Below are 26,591 nucleotides of genomic sequence, written 5' to 3'. Positions count from 1 at the left end.
AGTCATCAGCCACAAGAGCTTACAGGTCGGCAAGTCTGGTCCCCTTGGTCAGTGTTTACTTATTATACACTCACGGTCCCTGAGAGTGAGTGACCTGTTCGTAAATTCAGTCTGACACTCCTTAGTGAAATTAGCCATGGTCTGAAACGGTACATTCAGACAGCGTTACGAGTTTACAGACAGTCCAATTTGTGTCAGAGTGCACTCCGGCACTCAGAATGAGTATTTCTGAACACACCACTCGCATCATCTTCCTCCATTGTCTAAAACAAGCACAAAACTCACTAGCTAGCGCTGGCTAAGGTCTGTGGAGAACTGTTTTGCCTCCAGCTAATCCCCGCCCACCAGTAAAAGGGTCTATAATAAAATAGCTGCCTGTTGTCATTTCAGTCATAATCGACAGTCGCTTTCTAGTATTGAGAATCCTGCTTCCGTCTACCTCTGTCTGAAATCAAGGACCCCTTGTTTCAAAGATTATTTCAAACCTCTAGTGGTAAATCTGACATTGTAATCATTGTAAACTGCATATGTATTTTACATTTGCATCTCACTGCACACACACATAAGTTGGATCTATGCGTGTGCGAAGCGCCTTCTATTCCCTGTGGTCTGCTGCTGGCCAAGCCTCTGTTAATTTCACTAACCACCTTGGCCATCTTCTCTACAGTCGTCATTAATCATCTCTCTCTTCTCCTTCCCTTTCCTCTCCTCTTCTCTCCTCTGCTCTCCACCCTTCCCCCACATCCTCTCCTTTATTTTCCTCCTCCTCTACACTATCTTCTCTCCTCTCTTCTGCTGCCTGGTGCTCCAGCGTTTGTGTCGGAGCTGCAGCGATGAGATAACACTGGCAGGCCTAATGGCAAGAATGCAATAAAGTTGACAAAGAACCTCGTACATGCAAATTATACAGATAATGTCCTGCTACACTGTTGTGGAACTCTGTTAACCAGAAGGTGCTATAAACCTCTACACCAAGAATATAACATTTATATATTTTACACTACATTTTTATGATGCAAAAAAATCCATCAGGCTAAAATGGTGACCAGTACACACAGAGTCAATCTGAAGCTTTCTTACTTATCATAATTAATGACAGCATCCACTCTTCTCTTATTATAATGTTCTTGATATGTTACAGAGGTCAGCTCCTGCATTAGAGAAGAGACCTTGAACAAGACATTAAAAACAATTTGCCCTCACCCATTATGACGTTATATCGTCCATTTGGTCTCGTGGGAAGAATCTTTTTTTATAAAAAGATAATCACAGCTATTACTCATGAAAAAAAAAAAACGATGTGCCGCAGAACATGAAATGCAAAAACTCAGATGAGATGAGGGATCACAGGAAAATAATTCTTCTTCAATTTCATGAAGTGTAACATGGTATGAGATTAGGGCAATATGGCAAGAGCCGCCTCGCAGATGAATTATTCAGCTGCCATATTGCAACATTTGGGCAAACCTATGATTCACTCATGAATCCATATGCTACCATGTCCTTTTTTTTTAGTTAGAAATGAATGCATTGACACAGATCCAGTGTTCAGCTCATCAGAAACATTTAGTGTCAACTATTTATAGTATGTATTTACTATAATTACATCAGATGCTACCAGCCAAGGTGAAGGTGTAGGCATCCAGGGTAGCAGCTGTTTGTGCAACCATGTCTCCTCAAAATTATGTGAATATGATACTAATTTAATAATGACCTAATAACCTAATTTTTTATCCATTTATTTTTTAATTTATTTCGGACATTTTGTTGCCAGCAGCAACCTCTATGGACACTGTTTCATTGCAGTTTAACAGCATACTCATAGAAATAGATGCAGGATTGTCGAATACTGTTTGTAAACACACTTACCACCAAAAGTGAAAGTGAAAGTCACAAGATTCACTTGTTTGACATTTTGCCTCGTTATATGTGCATTTTTTCAGTGCTGTGTCTCTTGCATGCTTGCTGCTTACCATCTTGCACCTGATTGTGACCATTTTATAAAGTCTTATAATGTCCTGAACACAGAAAATAAGAAGAGAATGAAACAAACACAGGTAGAGGGCAGAGTCTCTGCAGAAAAATACACTTCTAGTGGGTCATAAGTGATGATTGAGAGGTATTCCTTTTGTATGAGTCTGTACATGTTTTTTAGGACCGTCCTGCATAGTTTATCTTTACCCCCACACATTCAATAGTCTGACAACATAACATCCTTTAAATCCCATCTCAATACCCACCTATTCAAACTGGCTTATGCTCTCTAACAGTGACGGTAACCTCTGCCCTCCCTTTAACAGTCTTACTGATGTTATCACAGCAACATTATGTGTGTGCTCAGTTCTTGTTCTGTATGTTATTTTATGCTCTGTAAGATGACCTTGGGTATTTAAGGCACCATTTAAATGAAATAGTATTTAACAGGTGTTGTTAAATCCAGCATTTTGTCAGAGTTGTGATCAGGCAAATATTAACAGACATCTTGTATCCACTCCAAAGTGCACTTTTTTGGTGCATTAGGCCCATTTATGAATTGTTGTATTATGGAATTGTGCTTGTGACAGCACAAGATGGCCAGCAGTAGCTCGGTCTGTCGGGACATGGCTTGGGAACTGTGCAATTCAAGTCCCTGTACAGACCAAGTATGAAGCGTGGACTGGTTGCTAGAGGGGTGCCAGTTTGCTTCCTGGGCACTGCAAGGGTGCCCTTGAGCAAGGCACCGAACCCCCAACTGCTCGGGGCAGCCCTCTCACTCTAACATCTCTCCATTTAATGCATGTATAGGTCCTGTTTGTGCATGTGAGTGTATTCAAGTGTGTATGAGTGTATTTCAGGCCTGTGAGTGTATGACAACAGAGTGAAAAAAAAATGAATTTCCCCACATGAATTAATAAAGTATGGGTGTTTTTCAGTCAGGGATCCTTCCTTGGTAGGATAAGTCCTTCCAATGAAGGATCCTACAGAGGCAAGGCAAGAGTCCTTCCTCACATTCGGTGAACACACATTGGAACAGGCTAACGAGTGTCCCCAGGTTTACATCACTGACCCTCAGCAGACTGAGGGGGTTTCAGGGTACTGTGATCATTTTCACACTTTCTGATGTTGTACAATTTGAAGAAATGTATCAGTATTCTAGAGTCACGTGACTTTTAGGAAGAATATACTTCTGGATCATACGTAAGAGTAAGTGGAGTAATGAAGTAAAGACAACAGCTGAAAAAAGTTCTAAGTGATCGTTTACAGTATATATATATAGTGTAGTGGTTAGAGCACTCGTCTTCTATGCGGAAGGTCCAGGATTTGAATCCTGCTGGGGTCGATGTCAGCAAAGGCATGTGGTCGCAAGTGGTTCCCAAGGTCGAATCAAACAGGATCAGATTAATCTAAGCCAAGTCCTCAACGAGGGCATGTCTCAAGCTCATTGTAGACAGGAGGCTCCAGACGAAAAAGCGGATTCACCAAAGTGTTCTATATTTTATGTGTGTATCACCACACACTCTGCTACAGTAACATGAACAGCGGATCTGATGAGCTGCGCTGCTCTGAAACAGCTGACCCGCTGCCTGTACATGATACTGCTGTGTAATCTTCTGAAATATGTTAACCTCAAAACAAATGAGTGATGCTTCGACCTAGACGATATTCTAAAGTCTTCACTGTGGCACTGTGGTTCAAGCAAGTGGTGTGCAAAGCATTGTGGGGATTTGATACTCACTGAGGATCCACACATGCATCCTTGGAATTTCTCTGAAAGAAGGAGTCAGTCCTTGGTGAAATTCAGAAGGATCCTTGACATTGGAATAGTCCTTCAGTGGGGTTCGATGACGTAGCATCCTTGAAATTCGTTGAGAAACACCCTATATCTTCTTCTACTTCGTAAACATTAATGGCGTCCTCCTCGGCTGAGCTAATGTTAGCTAGGTCAGTGGTGCTAGGTGAGCTAGCAGTAGATACACGTTTCCTTCTGCGCAGTGAAACAGTTTGTGGTTGTTCTTTTTGTAGAGAGAAAATAGTTCCAGTGTGATACCCCTCACAACAAGGTCTGTGGATTATGTAGGGTAATTGGGTCATGATTCCTGGGGAGAGACATCACTGTAGAGTTTTTCAAATGTATTTTTTGGCACTTTGAGCACCACAAGCCGAGTGCCATGTAGTTCCATTATATTTGAGAGACAGCAGACATCTCTACGGCTGATATCTCCAACACTTGGCAACTCATACTAAAACTGTCGCTTTAAGTGAGGTGTGTTTAGTTTGCTGTACTTCTTTCACTCAAAGAATCATTTCCATTAAGCGTAATCAAGGCAATCACATTTGTCTCAAAATGAATTTGGCAAAGCATATCCGTGTATGAAGACATTTTCAGGAGACAGGGTTGGTGTATGACAACAGGGAGTTGAATACATTATTTAATGACAAATTACAGTAAAAAACATCAACAAGACTGTCAGAGAAACTGACTGCAGATTTTAGATTCCTCTCATTCTTGTGCCCCAGATGTGTTTGTTATGATTCATAATGCATGAACACTTCAGGACGCAAGCTGAGAAATTGCCTTTCTATCAGTGTTGGACACTTTTGAAAGAAAGCAGCTTTTATAAACGCAGGTAACACAACAGATTAACATAATATCTGCAACAATGATAGCAAAATGGCTTTTTAACTCAGTGCCATCTGCCTCAGATATTCTTCACTACAAAATCAAACTTGTGCGATTCAACTTCAAAGTTTGTATAAAACTTTCCTCTTTCACTTAGACAAAATAATTTCTTCCATTACAGACGTTAACTGCTGCCCTGTGCCCCAGAAAACTGAATTGGTCACACACCACTGATTTGACTTCACATATCAACGAGTAGGTTCGGCTCTTTCACATCACACAGCTTCCACTCCAGCTGTGCCTGTAAGGAAGATGAGAAAGCTCTTGTTGGAAGTCAAGTTATGTTACGTAACTGAAATATTACAGAATGTAGTTTGTATGTTATAGTGCTGAGAGAAATGAATCCCACTGACTTTCAGTCTTCATGACCAATAAATCCTTTATAATCCTGATTTACACCCTCAAAGTGAATGTACTCCTCACTGTGACATTTTAAAGAGCAACATCTTTGACTCCAGTGCAACTGAATGAAATGTACCGTGTAGGCTACAAACACTGAGGTACCTGACGACAATGTGAAAATGGAGCGAGGATGTTTAAGGGTGAGAGGATCTCAGCAGCCAGGCTGTGTCTTCAAACACTGAGGCCAATATAAAAGGTCATCTCTCACCACTACACAGAGCCCACCTGGCATTTCAGCGGAAACGATCTCTCTTCATGCCAGTGGGCAGCGGGGCTCCTTGAACACAGGACAAATAACATTTTTACACGTCCACAGAGAGGAGGGAGGGAGTGTGAATTTAAAAAACAACAACACATCTGTCATTTTTACTAACAGAGTGACCTCAACATAAAGTTGGAAAATTTACCACCCAAAATTTTACATGATTTGAAAAAAAGAGGAGGTTTTATTTCACACAGAAGTTAAGCCAAGGTTAAAGCTGAAACTTCACAAACTATGTCACCAGCTAAAATGATCTAATGATAAAATACTGTAAATGGACTGCACTTGTATAGCACCTTTCTAGTCTTTGGACAACTCGAGGCACTCTAACACTACTGAGCTCACACACATTCACCCACACTGGTGGCCGAGGCTACCATACACGGTGCCACCTGCTACTCAGTAACCATTCACACGCTTCCACAAACCAGTGGAGCAGCTATCGGGAGCAATTTGAGGTTCAGTATCTTGCCCAAGGATACTTGTGGACTGGAGGACCCGGGGATCAAACAGCCATTATTCCAATTGGTTGGACATCCACCAATTGGAATATTGGTGGTTCAATCCTCTGGAGCCCGGTCTCACTCCAAAGCCGTCGAAATCCGGTGCTTGAGCAGTGACTTGCGGCGTCAGAAACCAACGAAAAAGTCGTCCTTTAATCTCGGCATGATACATGGCTGTTATTGTTTAATGGTGCCCAACGGCATTGGGGGAAACATGGCAAGGACAAAGATGAAAGTAAAGGCAGCGAAAGTCCGACTGGGGCGTGCGGGAGGGATGGTGGATGGGTCCAACAAACACCGATTTTCACCAGAGAGAGCAGTGTTTGCGTCCCGTAAGATTCTAAAGCCAAACCTGTTCTTTTTTTGCCTGAACCCAACCATGTGTGTGTGTTGTTGAAGGAAAAAAACATCAATTTGCATTGTTGTACTGACATACTGCTTTTATTTTGAAAGAGACTGTATGTAAACGTTAAATTTCCTGTGAAAACATAAGTGTATTTTGAAAGAAAACAATGCATGTAACAGGAAGAACTTGACACGGCGTCCCAGAACGTCAACAACCAACGCACCCAGGGTACCTTTCACATCGTATCTGGACGTGGAAAGTCCATGACCAAATGTCAATATATGTCAAGGTCGGAATGAGAATGTGTTTACCTATGAGCCACAGCTGGTCCAAGTATGGCTGCTTGTGGCTAAAGCTAACAGGTCCCAGGTCAAACAAATAAAAATCTGGTGGTGGTATGGTAACAGATAAAAGTATCATTACTGGATTTGAAAGAGGCATCTTCAAAAGGCTCAGTCATTCACAAGCAAGGATGGTCACTTTGTAAAAAAACTGTCAAACAGTTCAAGATCAACATTTCTTATCACACAGTTGCAAGGATCGTAAGGATTTCACCTTCTACAATCCATTACATCATCAAAAGATTCAGAGAATCCACAGAAATCTCTGCACGTCAGGGGCAAGGCTGAGAACCAACACTGAATTGCGATGACCCTCGACCCCTCAGACACCACTGCATACAACCATGACTTTATTGTATAAAGGTAATTACTACATGGGCTCAGGAACACTTTGAAAAACCACTGACACAGTTCGTCACTGCACCTACAAATGCAGGTTAAGACTCTATCAGGCAAAGTGAAAGCCATATATCAACAACTTCTCTGAGCCTGAGCTCATCTGAGATGGACTAACATAAATAACATATAACATGTAACATAAATGATGTCCCATCGGGGATCAATAAAGTATTTCTGATTCTGACTAACGCAAAGTGGAAAAGTGTGCTGCAGTCCGACGAGTCCACATTTCAAATTGTTTTTGGAAATCACGGATGTCGTGTCCTCCCCACTATCTGTACAAGTTTGTCTGGAGTCGCTGGAGTGTAAACGTCAAACCAAATAAAGAACATGACAGCGCTGATATTGTTACTGCGAGGGACTGAGCTCAGCTGGCAGCTGTGAGGAGTCACAGGCGGATTTGCAATAAAGAGAGTTTTATTTAACCCAAAGTGAAACAATCAATTTACAGAATATGTAACAAAGGGCCAATAAAAGAGGTCAACTAAGCTCAGCTGAACTCAAGCTTCACATAAACTAGCACCACTACCTAAACTATGTTTTTTTTTGTTTGTTTGTTTTTTTTAAAAAGCACAATGAGTCTATCAAGAAATTAAAAAATATCTCTAAACTGCTAATCCCCATCCCCCTATGATGTGGTGGGCAGTTGGTACATTCTGATTTGCCACTTCCTGTATTTACTGTAAGAGCTCTGCTTTAGGCAGCCATCTTTTCCTCCGGCTTCCCCAGATATCCCTCAAGCAGCAGCAACCAGCAGTGACACCTTCAATACTGGTAACTCACAGAAATAGAAACTGGAACAACATACAAACTTATCTAAAGACAAACTAAAGGGTGACTGTACAGAAGTTAACTAAGTGTGTGCACTTTATGTATTAAGTATGAAACAAGAGTAAACTAAAGGAAACTAAGGTGAATCAGCTGAGCAGCAGCTGGAGTGAGCATCACTGTAGCATCCCAGTTGAAATAATACAGTTTATTCTGTTCTCAATTAACTCCATCAACCAACATAAGAGCTGAACAGAAATTAAGTAAAACAGAAGACAAACAATGCATTAAACTTAGCTCATAAAGTTAACAATTATACCAAAAACTCAAATTTATTAGACAATTAGACACAAAGAAATGCAGATATTACCTTGTTGCCCTCTCGACTGGCACTAAACACTATTAAACTCTCCCCGTTCATCCTTATTACTTATTTATTTTCTGTGTTTATTACTGTCTTACTAGCGTTACTGCACTGTTTCCCTTTAGTCAATGTCCGCCTGCAGCCTCTGTGTCTACAGTCTCTCCAAAATAAAAGCACTTCCTGGTTCACCAGAAATAACAAAATAAAGGCAACAAACACATTACAACTGCAAATTTAACACATCGACTACTTAACATTTGGATAATTTACAATCACAGTTGCTCTGAACTCTGATGTAGTTGCATCTTTGATCACACAAGCAGAACGTTCCAGCCCAAGCTGCTATTATTCTGGCGTAAATTGTAACTCCACCAACTGTAGTTAGCTAAAGACATGCCATTTGTGTTTGGTGTGCTAATATTTGCAGCTTATGTAACAGCAGATGAACAAAGTTAATCCATTCCTTACACTTTAACTACAGTTTAACACCCCAAACTGTTTAAATGTGAAGTATTGGTGTTATTAAAGCCACCCAGCCTGGAAACCGTAGCAAAACAGTGCACACCATTTTGAGATTCAATATGCCCTTGCTGTGCCGACTTATAGTTGCTAATGTTGCAATGACTTTTCTAATAAATGCCAATTAAATTCAGTCCATGCAAAACACTCTGCTGTGCTGAAATGCACTTGATCTGAACCATGGTTTATTGGATGCTGTAAATAAACAGAGGGCTGAATCAGTGTCGGCTGTGATTCTGGCTTCACTCACTCAACCTCAATCCAAAAACAAAATCTGTGTTTTTGTGTTGGTATGACATTGGTGACTCTAACTCCCCCATCAGGGGTGTTATGGCCCACAGAGTGTCACTCCACAGTGTCCGTGGCACCCCCACCACTCCCCTACCAAGTGGCTAATGAGGTCAAATGACGATTTACACAGTCAGTTTAACCCAGGGACTTGGGGCTTCATGCACGGAACAGATTGCAGTGTGTTTGTTAGCCCAAAAACCAGGACACCTGTGAAGCAGCAACTCACTGTTTCCTTCATGCCCCATCATATGGACAGGAGGGCGGAGTGGAAGACATGCGGAGGAAACACAAGGACAAAAGATCTGCTGAAAGTGCTAAAAATGTGCCCTCTCGTATAACTGTTCTCCATACTGTAACTAGAGCAGAAATCTGCAGACCAGGCGTAGCAATTCAGCAGACGTTTAGGTTCATAGACAGTGCAGCTGCCCCTCTTGGGCTGAGATTAATTGCTGGATGGATAAAGCCACAGTGATTGACAGATGAGTTGCAGCGTTGAGGAGACATGAGAGAGATGAATGTGGAGCAGTTCAAAGTGAAATTAGCATCGAGCACTTTGAATTCCTCAAAAGAAAGTATGCTGGAATCAAACATTTGGAGTTTATCTTGCAAAATGTGATTTTAGTCAACTCACAGATGTCACAGGTGTTTTGATCAGACTTGTGCGTTCATTCACAAAGATTTTCAAACATCGGAAATCCGTGCATTAAGAATTCCGTTGACAGCGACGCTTCTGATGACATAACTTGGAGAGTGTTTTCTGTTGTGGCCTTGCATTTTAAATTCTTCACCCAAAGGTCATGGAGCTTGTGTTTCCACCATCTGTAAATATGATAGTGTGCACAGGTAACAAAGCACAGATGACTCACTACAAGTGTTTTTTGAGCCCTGTATGATAGTACGTTCAATCAGGAGAGACTTGTTTTTATAGTAAAAGAACATTTATTAACGTGCACATAAGAATGAAAAATGTGAAAGGTCTTTGGCGGTTAGACCCCGTAGAGATGGTATGATTTAAGGAGGGTGATGAATCCATAGTTGAAATGGAGCTTCATGCTGAGCTTCATGTGAATATATTTAGGTTTTCTATTGTTGACCAGACAAAGCAAGCGTTTCGATAACGTATACTTGGACTTTGGGAAATTTTGATGGGCATTTTTCTCTATTTTCTGACTATTTAAGCCCAGTTCAGACCAAAGATTCGTTCTACAACATTCTAAAAACCTGCCGGTTCACACCAATGCAAGTAGATGAGACGGTGTATCATCTCTATGCAACAACTGTCTGTACTGAAAACATGAACATAGTGAGCTACTGGCTATAGTTGCATTTGGAGTAGCGATGAAACGGTGAAAAACAGAAACAAATTGAGCATCAGATGAACTGTATTCATCATAAATACACCACAATAATATAAGTAATCAGTGCCAAGTAGTCACCGTCTGCCTCTGGCACACCGTGAAGATGGAAACAGAGGGCTCGGCAGGGATGGAGCACCTACCGCAGTAAGCAAACATGCTGTACCTGAAACTAAGAATCATTGTGTTTTTGTTACCTTAGAATGAGATGTTTATGTTTATATCTACATATATGAAGCAGACCCTCTTCCACAGAGTCCACCATGTTGTTTCTACAGTAGCCCAGAATGGACAAATCAAACACTGGCTCGAGAGAAAGCCATTTGCATTTTTAAATTTTTGCATCAGCCTCCGTAGTTCTCCTATACGCTTGGCACATGGGAGAAACTTCAGTTGGTTGCAATCTGCAACCTCACCACTAGATGCCACTTAAGCCCCGTTTCCACCAAACACTTTGGATACGGTACCTTTTGAACCAAAAGTAACCCCTCAGACATGGTACCTAGACCCTAGGTCTGCTTAAGCCCCGTTTCCACTAAGCAGTACGGCACAGTACAGTTCGGTAGGCTTTTTTTCTGTTTCCACAGTGAAAAGTTGTGGATGGTACCAATGGAACCGTTCTGTACCGTCCCCATGTTTGGTCCCCCCTCTGTTGGGGTACCTAGCACACAGATCTGGTACTAAAAGGTGGAGCTGTGAACACTGCAGTCTGTTGATTGGTCAGTAGAAGACGGTCACTCTGCTCAGGGCTGAGTTGTGGCTGGTTTTGAAGCTCATGTAACCACTGTTCATAGTGTGGAGAGCTTTATTAGTAAACTGTAACTATAAAATGAAAGGATGTTTTGCTAACTTAATTCACTGGGCTGTCTGCCAGTGACTTTTAAGGTGGAACGTTAGCTTGTAATGTTACTCAATGCATGAAATGAAGACATGAATCAATCATCACACCTTAAATATTCCATATGACAACTTTGACCATTACTTTAGTTTTTATATGACATGCACTATTAGTAATGAGTGGATCTACAAGCGTTTATATGTATTAATTTAGACTGGGTTATGTGAACTGCATATATTCTAATCCTCACTTTGAGAAAAAAAAAAAAAGCGCTGTGGAGCATCGTTCCTGTGGGCTCCAGCAACATTAAACCCCAGAGCTTGCCTGAGAAGGACTAAATGCACAAACCCACTATTTTTAAATATCCCATGCAGAGAGACTCTCACTGCTGCCTGTTTTATTTTGTTCTGAAAATGTTGGTGTTCAACTCTGTTCTGTAGACGATAATCGAGGTGCAGACTTCCATCTGTGTCACTGGTGATGAGGAAATACACCCCGCCCACATTTAAGAGTACTAGCTTACTAATATATATAAAACTCTCTACAGTATGAGTGGTTACATGAGCCTCAAAACCAGCGTAGAGTAGAGTGACCGTCCGCTATTGACCAATCAACAAACTGCAGTGTTCACAGCTCCACCTTTTAGTACCACAGCTGTGTGCTAGGTACCCCAACAGAGGGGTGGGGACAGTACAGAACTATAATGTCTAAAATCCACTATATCATGATTTTTATTCTACATGTAGTTGCACAGCTTGCATTATACATTATAATTTTATATTCTAATAAGTTTCTGTGTCAAATACAGTTTGTGTCATGTTGCACAGTATAAGATGATATAGTGAGAGAGCACAGGGCTTATAGTGGCATGCTGCATTGCAAACTAACAAAGGCACCTCAACAAAAACGAAGCCACAGGTAGTTTATGGGCTATCATCTGATGGAATTATTTTCCCGCTGGCTCCAGGTGCAGGGCTGGGATAAAGGCAGTCTATCACCAGAGACCCAGACAGCTAATGTAGCATAAAGAGCAGCTCAAAATTCGCCCGTGGTCGGAGCGAACCTTTCTTGTAACTGGGTCCTGCTTAATGAACTACAAGGCGCCTTGAATGACAAATAAATTGTGTGTTTTTTTGGGCCAACAAACTGCTCAATGCATCACTAATAAGGTTAATTTGAGTCCCACCGGGCTGGAGGCATTAGCCTAAGTGTTTATCCGCCTTAGCGCTGTCCCCTGTTGGACTGACAAAAGAAGCAGTGCTGGCAGTGTCATTAGAGTGACACAAAGTAGAAGGTGAATGCCCAATTTGTTCATCAGGTCTGAGCCAAATGAACAGGATGCAATCACGAATTAGTTGCTGTTTTGTATATGCTGCGGGATAATATACTGGTTGTGAATGTTATTTGCATGTTTTAAGTGAAGCTTGAGAGCCTTGATGTTCGGGGAAACAAGCCTGGGGTAATTAAATTGAAGCTGGACAGAAGAAGTGTAGCGTACTGCTGGGTTTACCTGTGTGTGTGTGTGTGTGTGTGTGTGTGTGTGTGTGTGCGTGTGTGTGTGTGTGTGTGTGCTGTATGTGAAACGTATGGTTCCAGGCTTGGATGCCCCATTTCCCCAAACTGATTACAATTACAAATTTAGGTTAGGCCGACACAGCACAATAGTTATCTCCGGCTAAATGATAGACTTCCTTAATTAAAAATGGCAGACTTTGAGGGTGCTGTTGAATGAATTATTTCCCTGAGATGCTCCCGCCGCCTCGGTGCCGTTCAGTCAAACAGACGGTTTATACATGCCGGAGAGCTCGACTAGAGGCTGCTGTTGGGGCTACTGTTGCATACAGTGGGCCAGATAAGCCTCATTTGAATAATTCCCATATAGCTTTGCTGCTTTATCTTGGAGTTTACCCGTCAGAAACGTGTGGCGTTGTGCTTATAAAGTTGTCCGACACCACAGCACCACTGTTAATCAATAAAAACCTCTGGGCACTGCATTGTATTTTGGCGCAGATATCATTGACGTCCCCTCGGACTTTACGATCTATAATAGGCTTTGCAGAGAAATTGACATTTTAAATTCTTTTCAGCCATGCTGGTTCGTGAAATTTGGGCCTCAGTCTTCATGGGAGTCGATTGTACAGTAGTGAGAAAGTCCACTGGCTAAGCTTCAGTTCTTGTGTTGGACGGGGAGGGGGGGTCTAAATCCCAAGTCCATTAAATCACTCTGTATAACAGATTAGCGGGAGCCTATTAGTTGAAAAGAGTTCTGAGATTTCCCCACTCCCACACGTATTCTCAAAGTCAGCGTGGCTCCTGCAGTGTCTGCATTACCTGCTGTAAAAACACTTTGAGAGCAGTGAGTAACAGGCCAATCTCTGGGACAGGATGCAATTAAGAGGAGGACGTTGGAGACGATAGCGCGTCTTTATCTGAGACATCTCAAGAGGGTTTAAGGAAAACACACAGAGGAAGAGAGAATTGTGCTCCAGTCTGTCATGAGCAAAACGAGGATTGGGGAGGGAGGTGGGGGGTTCATTAAGTCATTAACAGTATATTTCGAGCTGATCCGAATTGTCCAGTGGATGCTAACCAGTAGCATTAACATACACGCAGAAGGGGGACTGAGTCCAAGATTGCCTCTGCAGCAGGAGTATCTGAAGATGGATATTGTCTGCTTGGTGCCAAGACTATTTTGGGAGTCTGAGCCCCTGACTTGTCCCTGGGCTCCCTCTGATCAGCTTTGTCATCAGGTGTGAGAGTGGCTACACCATACATACATCCTGGCACCCACACCTCAGGAAGTAATGGCTCTTTGTCACATTTCTGAGGAATAAAATAGACAAATAACAGAAAAAAATGCCAGTGGAGACACTGTTAATCTCAAGATCATCCACCTTTAAGTGTCTGGCACTTTTTGCTGTATTTCAGTGCGCATCCCAAATACAGCAAAGACATTATGATGATGTCAAGAGCAGGAGTTTAAAGTGGTGACTGTAGATGAGCTAAAGCAGGATGAAAGACGTGCTTTGATGCCTGTTGTTTATCATACATAACAGTGCTGTGTTCCTGCAGTCTATTTCATCCTGCAGCTTTATCCATGTTTGATCAGAACTCTCACATGTACGCGTTTGCGCTTGTCTATTCCATTTCATTTCATATCTCATTGCCTGTTTCTGCTTACCTCTCCATTTCTCCATTGCGCGGCAGATCTCCGCGAGCTGGAATGAATTCTGCGGCGCGTGCTTATTGTTCCAGCACACACTCATTCACACACACGTAACAAGCGCGTTTTGCTCTACTCCTTCTGTGTTTGTGTATGTGTGTGTGTGCGCGGATGAAGTCGTGTCCTGGAGAAGTTTTCAATGCGTGCTTCAGGATTGTGGCGCATTGGACGGCTGTAGTGTGGACCGAGCGGAAGGAAGGAGGAGGGAGATCATACATTAACTCCTGCTGGCTGCGGGGACTCTCCACTTGATAGAAGCCAACACGGGGATGGGATGCTCTCAGAACAACACTCTCAGCTTTTGGGGCAGAGGCGACAAATGACTCCCAAACGAAAAGCCACTTAATTGCGCGTTTTATTTGGCCACCCGGTGTTTTCCAGGGGATTTTACGCACCGCAAAAAGAGTGGAGCAAACGCTGCAGAGATGAGTGTTGCGTGGTTTTCCTTGCTCCTGAAGGATCCCCTCTCCTGATAAAGGGACCAAAGAGGACAAAACAAGGCTGTCCATGATATTTTCCCAAAGAAGATTGCAAAGGTGGAGCGATTAGAGAAGGGCTGATGACGGGACTATTAATCCTTTCAGTGCATCAAAAGCACCAAAGGGTATTAGAAACGCTTGGATGGAAATCGGGCGAGTGTTTAGAACTGTTTTTGGTTTTATATGAAACTGGTGATTAGTTCATCTGCAAGGATTTTTGCTTTCCCAGTGATACTGAGGAGTAAATTTGCTTTTTGCCTTGTTGTTGTTGTTGTTGTTGTTGTTGTTTCGCCGGTATGAGCGGTTTCCTGGTGTGAATTTCCAGAAACTCTCGTCTCAATCTTTTTTTCCTCTCCAAGTATTCCTAAATCTAAATGGAATTAGTTGAGTCTGAAGCCGTTTGTGAAAGGAACAGACATGGTACATGGGCACAGCTTCCATCACGGTAAGACACCCGTGTTCAGCAGCTGAAGCACACCTGCTCAAAGCTCTTATTGCTCGCTGGCACCCTCACCAAAGAGAAGTATAGTAATCCTTTAATCGGCGTTTAAAGACGCTAAATATCAGAGCAACAGATTAAAGTGTGAATAGGAGCAGAGTGGTGAAAAAACAAATATGAGGAGGTGATACTGACATACCGCATCTTACAACCTGTAAACTCACTGGTGAAGGTCACACTGCAACTTCTTGCAGGTTTTTCTTTTTTATAAATACATTTTTATTTTGATCATTTTAAGAAATATGATTAGTGACAAGTCATGATGCAGATGTTTTGGTAGTGACTCATAATTACTTTTATTAGTTTTTAGGTATTGTCATCATTTGCAGTCATTTTACTGTAATTTTTAGTTATTTTTTTTTATCATTTGTAATGTTTTTTCTGTATTTGTTGTAAGTTATTTTAATTATTTCAATCACTTTTTGGTCATTCACAGTCATTTTAAGCTATGTTTTTCTCATTTTTGTTATTTTTAGTCATTTTTTGGTCATTTGTTGTGACTTTATGATAATTTGTAGTCCTTTTTTTTTAGTAATTTTGGTCTTTTTTTTAAGTTACTTGGAATATTTTTTGGATCATTCGTAGTCTTTTTTGGTTATTTTAATTTATTTTTTCTGTCTTTGTAATGACTATAATTATTTTGTCTTTTGTTGTAATTTTCTAGTAAATTTTTGTTATTTTTTAAGTTACTTTGATCATTTTCTGGGTCATTTGTAGTATTTTTTGGCTATTTTTTTTTACAACTATTTTTGGTCATTTTTTAAATTTAACAGATTCGATCCGTATTTTTCTTTTGTCTTTTTTAGTTATCTTGGTCATTTGTAGTCATTTTTAGTGTTTTTTATCATTTGTAATCTTTTCTCTGTATTTGTTGTCATTTATTTTAATTATTTGAATCACCTTTTGGCCATTTGTGTTTTTTTTAGTATTTTTTTTTTTGTCATTTCTTTTTAAGTTACTTTGATCATTTTTGGGGTAATTTGTAGTATTTTTTATTTTTATTTTTTATTTTTCTGAAATCAAATTCTGTTTATTTGATATTTATTTATTTTTTAAACCATTTTGTGGTCATTTGTAGTTTTTTTGTTATAATTTGAGTGATTATTTTGTCATTTTTAGTAATATCTTCAGTTACTTTGATCATTTTTGAGTCATTTTCAGTAATATCTTTAGTAGTTTTATGGACAATTTTTTAGTTATTTTGACATACCCTGATATTTATAAGGAGTTTGGTGAAGGCTTATGGCTGATTAAGAGTTAAAATAGGAGTCATTCAGATTAAGTGGCTGCCCGTAGTAAAAGTACAGGCCTGTAGAGGTTATAGTCAGAGCTATTATTAGAAAGGCTTCCTTTAATTTACGTAACAAAATATAAAATCATCATAATTGATAATATACCAAGACTTGCATGTTGTTCTGATTGTTTTAGGTATTGTGTGCTGTTGTCTTTAAGGTTACAGTCTGGTTGAGTCAGGCTCAGGTTTAGCATTAGCATACTGCTGATGTACAGGACATGAAATCCAAAACCTGAAATGTGTTCCTTGCTGACTCAACCCTCCCTCAGCTGAAATCAAGCTGTACACAAAACAGAGGGACTAAGAGAAAATAAACAATATGTGCACGTCACAGTGTTCAATCCAAAATGTATTTGTCTTTCTCTTCTCACAGTTGTTGCAAGTCTTCTCATACTTGGGTTGTCTGGGGCAACAAGGAAGGATACAGCAGGTAATCTCCATCACCATAGCCGCACGTCTTCACTCCCTAAATATCCTCCCTTCAAAGCTTTAATCTCACACTTTTTTCTCTTCTCTCTTTGCTGTGTGTGTGTTTCCAGTGAAGAACAACTCCGGAGTGAAGCCTGCAGGTCAATGTGGAACGTGGGTGAAAGAACCAGAAGGAGGTCTCTTCACTTCTCCCAATTACCCAAACAAATACCCCCCAAACACAGAGTGTGTTTACATCCTTGAAGGTGAATATTCTGTTTTTTAAAAAGCCACATGATTCAGCTATTTGTTCTCTAAAGCATCCCTGGGCTTTCCTCAGGGGGGGAATCATAGTATCTTCTCAGAGTGATGAGATGTGTGGTTTCATTAGACAGGCTGGTATTTTTCACATTAGGAGGTGGTATTTGATTGATCAGCGCAGATAATCGGGTTAATAAAATCACCAAAGTGAGCGCAGAGGCTAATATCTATCACTGCTCTGGTGTTTTAGAGATGAATTGACTCACAGCCAGGATTGGAGGTATTGAGCGTGTGGGCGTGCTGATAATGAAACAGGTTGAATGTTCATCAATGAAAGCATGACTAATATTTCACTCCCTGCTGTGTGTTAGGTGGTAATTATTTCCATTGTGTCTTCCAGCACCCCCGAGGCAGTGTATTGATCTACACTTTGAGGAGAATTATTCAATCGAGTCCTCTTGGGAATGTAAATTTGACAACATCGAGGTCCGGGATGGACCGTTTGGCTTCTCCCCAATACTCGGACGGTACTGCGGTCAGCAAAGCCCGCCGGATATCAGGAGTAGTGGCCGATATCTGTGGATAAAATTTGTTACAGACGGCGAACTGGAAGGAGTGGGATTTTCAGCAAGTTACAACTTCACTGCAGGTACAATTTTTTTAGTGGTTGTTTTGCCTTACTGCTCTTGTCAGTTCACTTCTTTCTTTGTGAGCACCTCCATGCTTTATAGCTCTAACAGCAAGGCTCCAAATGAATAACAAACATCATCCAGGGAACTCGCCCTTGTGGGAGCCTCTTGCAGTTTTTATTGATTGTCTGTCTGCACACACTCAGTATTTCCATTGGCAATATACTGTCATTGGCTGGGACACTCTTGTGACTGGGCTCGGCTGTTATTTCTTCTCTCTCTATATCTGGAGCGACGTGGAGCAGTGTCAGATTTTAATTCAGCTCAGCAGCACCACTCCTCAGCTTACAGGGCTTGGAGAAGCCGAGAGAGCGTAGCAAACTAATCGGTATTGTCGAACACAATCGTGGCAATTACGGTTGTGTGTAAAACCTTGGCTTTCTTAATTTGCCTCATCTTTGGTTGAGATCCCATTACTGAGGCAGCGTGAGGATTGATGACAAGGAATCAGGGCATAACCACGATTTAATATTCCTTCACCTACACTCGACTGGGTTTAATAACACTGTCAACTTTTTTAGTGCGTTTGAGCCTTGAAAGGCACAGCGCCAGGAAGCACGAGCGGTATGCCAATTTGTCTCCACATCCACTGCACCTTCAGGGGCATTTTACCATTGGAGGTTTGAGTGTGTCATTGTTTATATGATGAACACTTATGCAGTACATCGACCTTTCATCCGAATAACATGCTACTAGCTACAGGCTATTGAAAGGAAAGCTATCGAGGTGAAGAGGGACCACAGATATATCTCCAAAGGCTTTGTTTGTGCGTTGTTATCAAGAAATCAGGACGGCGAAGCCCTTCAGTGGAAATTACAGTGAAGAGGTGCAGTCAATAGGAGGAAAATCTACTGAGGAATCAAGTGAAGGACTTCGTACCATGGATTGTTAGGCAGAAATGCTGCTACCTCTCTGACATCTGCAAGTAGAAGTTAAATTGCTTATGTAAAACTACACTTAAGGTAAAAGTGCTGCAGCTCAGTGTATTCAGTGTAGCAGCTTCAGAGTGTTACACTGTCAGATACAATATTTTTCATGCAATTCAGAAAGGAGTTAGAGGGGGGACGAAAGAAAAGTAAAACATGAATCGACACGAATTTTGAGAGAGTGTCAGGCAGGGATATGTCCTGTGTTATAGAGACTGCTGTCTGCTGAGGCACCAATCTCTTATCCTGCAGCTGTTACACACATCAGCTCTATCAACTTCGATTAGGATGTACCATTTAGAAATATACTGCATACAGTACATGTTACTAGGCTAGCTGAGTAGCTGAACATTTACCAGATATTAATGTAATTGGATGGATGGCGTTTTAGCTCATGTTAAAGGGACAGGTCACCATAAAATCAAAAATACATATTTTTCTTCTTACCTATAGTGCTATTTATCAGTCTAGATTGTTTTAATGTGAGTTGCAGAGTGTTGGAGATATCAACCGTAGAGATGTCTGCTTTCTTTCAAATATAATGGAACTAGTTGGCACTCGGCTTGTGGTGCTCAAAACAGCAAAAAAATAAGTTTGAAAAGCTCAATAGTCTATTTCCAGAAATCACGACCCAGTTACTCAAGATAATCCACAGACCTTGTTGTGAGCAGTTTCATGTTGGAACTATTTTCTTTCTACTGAACTACACCCACCAACTGAGGAAGTGTGCATCGACCCATGGATGAGAGGCTTGTACTCGTAATGTTAGCTAGCTCAGGGGTGCAAAGTGAGCTAGCAGAAGATTAACGCTTTGTTCTGCACGGTGATACGATGAGCTGAGTGGCATCTAGTTCCGTTATATTCGAGAGAAGGCAGATATCTCTACGGTCGATATCTCCAATACTCGGCAACTCACACCAAAACAATCTAGATTGATAAATAGCACTACAGGAAAGAGGAAAAATATGTTGTATGAAAAGATCTGTTTTGATGATTTAGGGTGCTTTCAGACCTAGAGTTGTCTTGCTTTGGTCCAAATCAGGGACTAATTTTGTTCCAAAGCTGCATAATTGCCTAGAAGTGGTTCGTGTTCTCACGGCAGCATTTACAAGAGGACCAGATCAAATGCCTTGCACGAGGAAGTTGCTCTTTTTTGGTCAGAATTTCTATGTGGGAAAAATCCAGGAAGTAAACAAAACGTTGAAGAAGAGTACACTTGCAAGATAAATGTGACACTTTCTAATGTCACAATGGAGGGACAACTACGCAGGTTGATTTTAGCGCTGCTCATCGTGGACTATATTGCTGTCATTGTTCATTTTAGTCAAACCATACAGTTTGAAAACGAGGCGCGGCTCCAACTAGAAAACAATGTTTTGATGCATTGGATGTGCTGAATGTGCATATTAAGGCAGTACAGGAGGAGGTGCACATTAATAATCCTCCAAGACTGTAACATGCTCACGTTTAACCCAAACAATGTGTCATGTGACTGCAGTTGGTTCAGATCCAGGTCGGAACACGTTCTCACCACAAACGAACTGCACCAGTGTTTGTTTGTAACCCGACCGAAACCACCTCTTCAAGAAGGTCTCGGTCTGGTTGTTTTGGTGCACACCTGAGTGTGATTGCTGTGTTCACACCTGCCCAAACAAATCACACTTAGGGGGCAAATGAACTTGAGTTTGATTGAACCGAACCAAACAGTGCAGGTGTGAAAGCACCTTAACTCTCATGTGTGAAGCTACTGACAGCAGCTAGTTAGCTTAGCTTAGCACAAAGACTGAGAACAGGTGGAAACTGGAGCTAGCCGAACTTTGTCAGGTAACAAGTGGTAACAAAATCTGCTTACCAGACAGAAACTTCACCTTTTGGACAGTCTGTTGATTCCCCTTAAAGAACCCATTTACCAGCTGTATTGATGTTAGCTTGAAATGTGCGTAGTGTAGCCCATAGTAGTGTGTGCGTGTGCTATCTTGCTAAGCTAACTAGTGGCAAGTGGTGTAGCGTCGCTGTGCAAATCAGTATTTTTATCTTACATTTACCAAGAAAGCACATTTTCCAAAATGTAGACCTACTTATTAAATTACCATGAGCGTTCAATATAACTGTATTTTTATGTTGACATCTACGTAACATGCTAGTCTGGGTTTTCTGATGTAGTGAGAGATAGCATGCAAAACTGTCTTCCCTAAAGGATGCCAATAAAACATTCAAGTACAATATTTTAATGCAAGAAACATCACTACAAAAAATACTTCAAAAGATACACAGAAAGGATAATTTGTTATCACCAGCCCTTGATAGTCAGAGATAAAGAGCCCAGACCCCATTTTCTGTAATGTGCAGTTGAAGTATTGTTTCCTCTGCCTGCTTCTCTTGGGAGTCTCATTGAAAATTTGCTGAGAGGAAAGAAAAAAGCCCTGCCTCTCGACTTGATAGGAAATATCTGTGGCATATGATTTACATAATTAAAGAAGATAAAAGTCCCGAATTCACTCGACTTGATTCTCTGAAATCTGGCAATGTGAATAGTGGCTCACATCTGCAGCTGCTCTTCTAACCATGCTAATTCACACAGCCCTCCTCTGATGAATGGGAGAGGAAAAAACAGACGCAACAAAGGTGACATGAATCAGCTCCTCTCTTTCCTTAGTCATTTTCGGAGCGCAGAGATAAAAACTCTCATGCCTCTCCTTCACATTCTGCCGGTGTCCTCTCGGAGGCTCGTGCTCCTGGTGACTAATGCGGTTTAGTACAGCAGCTAGTGGATGAAGAAAGCAGCGACTGGAGTCTCACAATATCCAGAGTCATATTAAATGTTGAAGTACTTCAGTGAGGCACTTGAAGTCTGCAGATGCTGTGTATTCACTTTGTGTGTGGCATCAGAGGAAGCAAGAGATGCCAGTGTAACAGACACCAGAGATTCACTCGGAACAGTCACTAAATGATTTCAGCTGTCTCAGTGATGTGATGCGCAATTTATTTGTCAAACAAATTACACCCAGATGCCTCATGATTGTTCTTTACTTGCGTCACAGAACCTTCACTGCAGTCTTTTTTTTACCTCTGCAAACTACATTGTAGCTTGTGTCTTCAGGGGTTTGAAGCCTTCGTAATATATATTTGATAATCATACACACAACTACTGTATCTCCTATTGATGTAACTCAGCCACAAAGACACACTTCCAACGACGACTGTGTAGCACCTGTTTAAGTATCAGTACATGAAAGCTTACCAGGCCATGGAGTCCATCTGGCAAGCTGCATGTGTGACTCACTTTAGTTACCTCAGTGAATGAGCGCACACTGCAGTGAGGAAATACCTCTGCCCACCAAACACCCCAGCTCCCCGATGAATCATAGTTACAGCTCAAGCAGCTCATTATAGTGATGCAGTCTTGGTACTCACACTAGTGTACTCCTTAGAGAACAGTTCAGAAATTAGGTTTATTTATTCTTATTTACTTTTTAGCTGGGAGTTAGATGAGAAGATCGATACCACTTCACATCTGAACGGTAAATATAAAGTCAGCAGGCAGTTAGCGTAGCACAGCATATAGAAGGCAAACTGGCTCTATAAACAAATCTGCCTACTAGCATCTCTAAAGCTAATGAACATGTTTTCTCTTGTACAGAAACCAAAGAGTTAAAACTGTTTTACACTTTCACACAGAGTTTAACTTTCATGTTTTAATTGTCTCCGAAGGACAAGTAGTTTTTGTACAGATTCAACAAAACATACCCCATTGACACCTTGCATTAGCATATAATTTGTATCTGAATATTTGAACAAGATAAGAAAAAATGCATATTAATGTAGGTGTAAATGTACACATTGGGATCAGAACAGGACTGACTCAGCATGCCCACATCTTGACATTAGGGTCAAAATTAAATGGGGTTGGTAGTTTACTGAAAAGGCAGGGGGAAAAAATGCAGAATTGAAAAATGCACCCTCCCACCAGACAAGCACAGGCATGGGCATGTGTTTTATATAGTAACCCAGTGTTTCCCAATACACTGATTTCTTTTATCTTATTTTATTGTGGAGCAGTGTGCACCACATTCACTTACCGCACTGTCGTTTCCTCTTTCTGTTTATCAGACCACAAATAAGACAAGAATTAGCTAGCTAGCCACCACACGTACCCTCCGCAAATATGCTTTACGTAGGCGGAATCCGGGAAAAATTCGCAAAAGTCCCGCCCTCAAGTGCTAGGATTGGACAGGCAGCCTGTCAGTCAGACTCGCACCCCAGCCAGAGCTACGTCATCATGCCTTCATTCATATCTTCTCTACAGCCAGTCTGCCGCTGTTACTCAGAAATGAAAATGTATGTCAACTTCGCCTTCACGCACCAAACAGCTGTAATGAAATTGTGAGGCTAGATTAGAAATGTTGATTCGTTTGCCTTTGTAATCTTGGATATTTCTATAAAAGAGAAATGTTGATTCATTTGTTTGCTCTTTTGTTTGATCATTAGGCTGTGTTAATAGGCCTACATTGTAAATAGTTCATCGTTCTTCTTAATTACGCCATTACTATAATTCCATCATGTAGAAATTATTTATATATTGAATAATTACTTGCATTACTCTAATTTAATTATGTAGAAATTATTTATATAGCAGCTCCAAGACTAAACATCATAAATTTGTCAACATAATGAATAACACACACACGCGAATCAGAGAAATTCGTTTGACTAACGTTAGTTTAATAATAATTATACATTACAATATGGTTATTTTTCCTCCTCCTTCCCTGCGATGAAGCGCGAGCTGGCAGGGAAGCGCGAGCGAGCGATGCAGTCATGTGATGGATTTTGGCCTTTTTGGATTGGATCAGGGACTCAACCAACGTGATTGGAAAATCTCCGGCTATCCCCTTCATGATTTTCCCGGATTCCGCCTACAAAAAACATATTCGCGTACCCTCTGCCTCACTCCACGTCGCTGTGGGCTGCTTCACCGCAATGTAATCTTGTCTCTACTCAAAATACTTTTTTTGTATCTTGACACAGGATTGATCAGTTTTACATCATGTGAGTTGACTCACACAACTAGGAAGGGGTCGGCGGTTTAGTTTAGATGACAAAACTACGTGGTTAGGGAAAAAAAGAGACACCAGACACTTGAGTCGAATCACGTGATTAACAACTGATGGGACAAAATAATTCAATGTTGATTTTTAGTTTCACACAGAAGGCATACTCTGGTGTCCTGGGTCAAAGTCCTGGGCTTTTTGGACTTAATCACCTCCCCTCCTGCCCAGCCCAGAAGGACTTTTGCGCTCTTAACACTACACCCACTGCTCTTAACTTTTGATAATGACACAGATGGATTTACACTGGAGTTTGTTGCAAGCCTGGTGCATCTCATACAGTATAGACACCAAAGGGTGCACTGCCCAAGTTGCGTATTTTGATGTCTTGGGAGTGAGAACAGGCTGTTCACCGGGAAGAAAGCGAGTAGCCAGCGCAAACCCCAGTGCCTGTTGTCACAGTATGCTGGTGGCCAGTGGCAGCCCCAGGTCTTACCTGTGTCACAGCAGCAACAGAAAGTTTGCTGGTCCAGCAGGAAGACTGGGCTATTAAGTCCCCCAGAGCTGGGGTTTTCACTGGCTGGATTTGGCTGGATGAATGGGGGTCCGTCTCTGGAGCTGCTGTCTGCACTCCTCCAGGCGTGGTGGTCTGCTAAGCTAACTGGCAAAAAATGAATAGCCATATTTAAAAGATGTCGAACTGTTCCTTTCAGACGCACCATTGTGTTGGCCCCACATTAGGGGATAATTGGGCAGATTTTGGGTCCAATTTGCTCATCCAACCAACTGGTCTGAACAGATTATCTGCCCAAATCATCCTGTAGTGTGCTGGGTTTATGGACGTAATTGTAATGTTAACAACTGGATTGAAGTCTCTCCAGTTTCAAATCCAATCATAAATAGAATTTTTTAATGTTTTATTTATGACATCTTGTAATGTGAAGGAAACATTAATGGAATATCGAGCAGAAAACTGCATTAGCCAATGAGAATGAGCTGACTGGGAAGCTTCACCAACCAGATGTTGCATACCAGTGTAGAACAGAAACATGGCTGCCAACAACATGAATAGGACTTTTGTCTCTCGCGCCGTGTGGACAGTAGAAAAGGAGGATACGATTGTGGAATCATAGCAAAATAAGAGTGCTTGTTTCATACACAATTTTTTTTTTCTTGTTTTTGTCTTCCAGTGCAAAACATAGCTCACACAAGTGCAATGGGCTGACAGAAACAGACCACCTCCATTTGTGTTTTCTGAAGTCACTTTGATCACGCGAGTTTCTGTGAGATCTCAAGCTGCTGGAATCACTACTCTGAATTTTTTTGTTATAAACGCCAGCTATGTGGTCCTGCATCATGACTGAATAGTCTGATGTGTAGATACTTAGAATTTAAATATTAAAAATCAGTGAATTCTGTCGTCATGTCTGTGGTCTGCCACGTTTTTGAAATCAGTTTACATCCTCTAGTGTGCACCAGATATTAGTGATACTCTCAAAAATGCCAAGCTACAGTACACTTAACCTTAACATATTATCCTAATGCCACTTCGAGGCATCATGCAGAGCCTGTACTGTAAGTGTATCGTAGTAGTCATCATGTACCATTACTCCACAATCAAGTCCACATATAAAAGGCAGTTCAATCAATTAAGTGGGGGAAGCCAGGGAGAGAGCATCCATTTATTCCTACACCATCCACGAGAGGATTGGTGTAGGAAAAGGGCTGGAAGCCTCTGGCCATGGCCGTGTTCAAATTTGCTCAATAAATCCTGGAATGATTTCGATTTTCATTGTTTCATTCATTCAGATATATTTATGGTGGAACACATAATTTAGTTTTGAAATAGTGGCCACTTTAGAGTGAAAGCTTGATATAATGCCGCTGTGTACGTGCGAATGTCATGCGGTGATACAAAAAAGAACCAAAGTATAATGAGTCAAATTCAGCTGTCAGTCATTAGATCTGGAGCAGTTTCTTATTGTTCACAGCACCTATCAAGTTACCTCCTGTAAATTCCCACCATTGTCAGGGGTCAGCAGCAAAGCCAAGGTGTTACATCGTGACAGAGAGACCTATAATTCACACATGATATAAAATTGCAGGTGGAATAGTTGAATACAGCATGTGCAGCAGGGAAAATTACTGAGTGGAGGAAGCATGGTGTGTATATTTCTGTGTGTGTGCTCGGCTGTTGGGGGATTTGAGCATCATTCTGCTTTTCAGGTCGTCCTAGGGCGCTGTGACCTTAGAGCCCCGTGGACTGGTAGATTAAGTGGTGTTTCAGCACCTTAAGCCAAAGCCAGAGCAAATAAAAGCTGCAAGTTCTCCCCCTCTTGCTCCCTGCTCTCTGATCACGGGCTGTGTGCAGAGCCAAGACCTGGTGCTGAGGCAGATGCTGCTCTGTGGAGGCTGCTTCAAGGAGTATTTGTGCATTTCCTTGACCCAAGGACTGGTGATTTACTGTTTCTTTATCATAAATATTGGGGGATGTGTAAAGAATATCTATACAGCGTACTCATGTGGCCCATTAGGTTTTCTGCTGCTGTGGGTGTGGGAATACTTTTTGAGATGAAATATGAAGACTTTCCTGTGTTGCTTTGAGAAAAATTAAATTCTAAATTGGATTTGTGCAGTTTTGAGTATATGAAGTGTATTTTAATAATGTTTTTTGCTATCATATTAGTGTTTGTCAGGCGAGGACTATGGAAAATGC

The 26,591-nt window shown here is 41.3% G+C and overlaps 1 protein-coding gene across 3 annotated transcripts in view; it reads left to right on the top strand.

The window, feature by feature from the left end:
• Positions 1–14,440: 14,440 nt before the first annotated feature.
• neto1l (neuropilin (NRP) and tolloid (TLL)-like 1, like) overlaps positions 14,441–26,591 on the top strand; it is a 119,609-nt gene continuing 107,458 nt past the window's right edge. For all 3 annotated transcript variants that reach the window (XR_007570663.1, XM_050056273.1, XM_050056274.1), the window contains exons 1-4: positions 14,441–15,195; positions 16,917–16,973; positions 17,083–17,217; positions 17,613–17,861. Coding sequence is in view for 2 of the 3 variants with exons in the window: in XM_050056273.1 (XP_049912230.1) it covers positions 15,168–15,195; positions 16,917–16,973; positions 17,083–17,217; positions 17,613–17,861 (469 nt within the window). In the remaining variant the exon portion in view is untranslated. The remainder of the gene's footprint in view (positions 15,196–16,916; positions 16,974–17,082; positions 17,218–17,612; positions 17,862–26,591) is intronic.

Source organism: Epinephelus moara, chromosome 11 (genome assembly GCF_006386435.1).
Source record: "Epinephelus moara isolate mb chromosome 11, YSFRI_EMoa_1.0, whole genome shotgun sequence".
Lineage (NCBI taxonomy): Eukaryota > Metazoa > Chordata > Actinopteri > Perciformes > Serranidae > Epinephelus > Epinephelus moara.
This window is presented reverse-complemented; position numbering and strand designations above follow the sequence as displayed.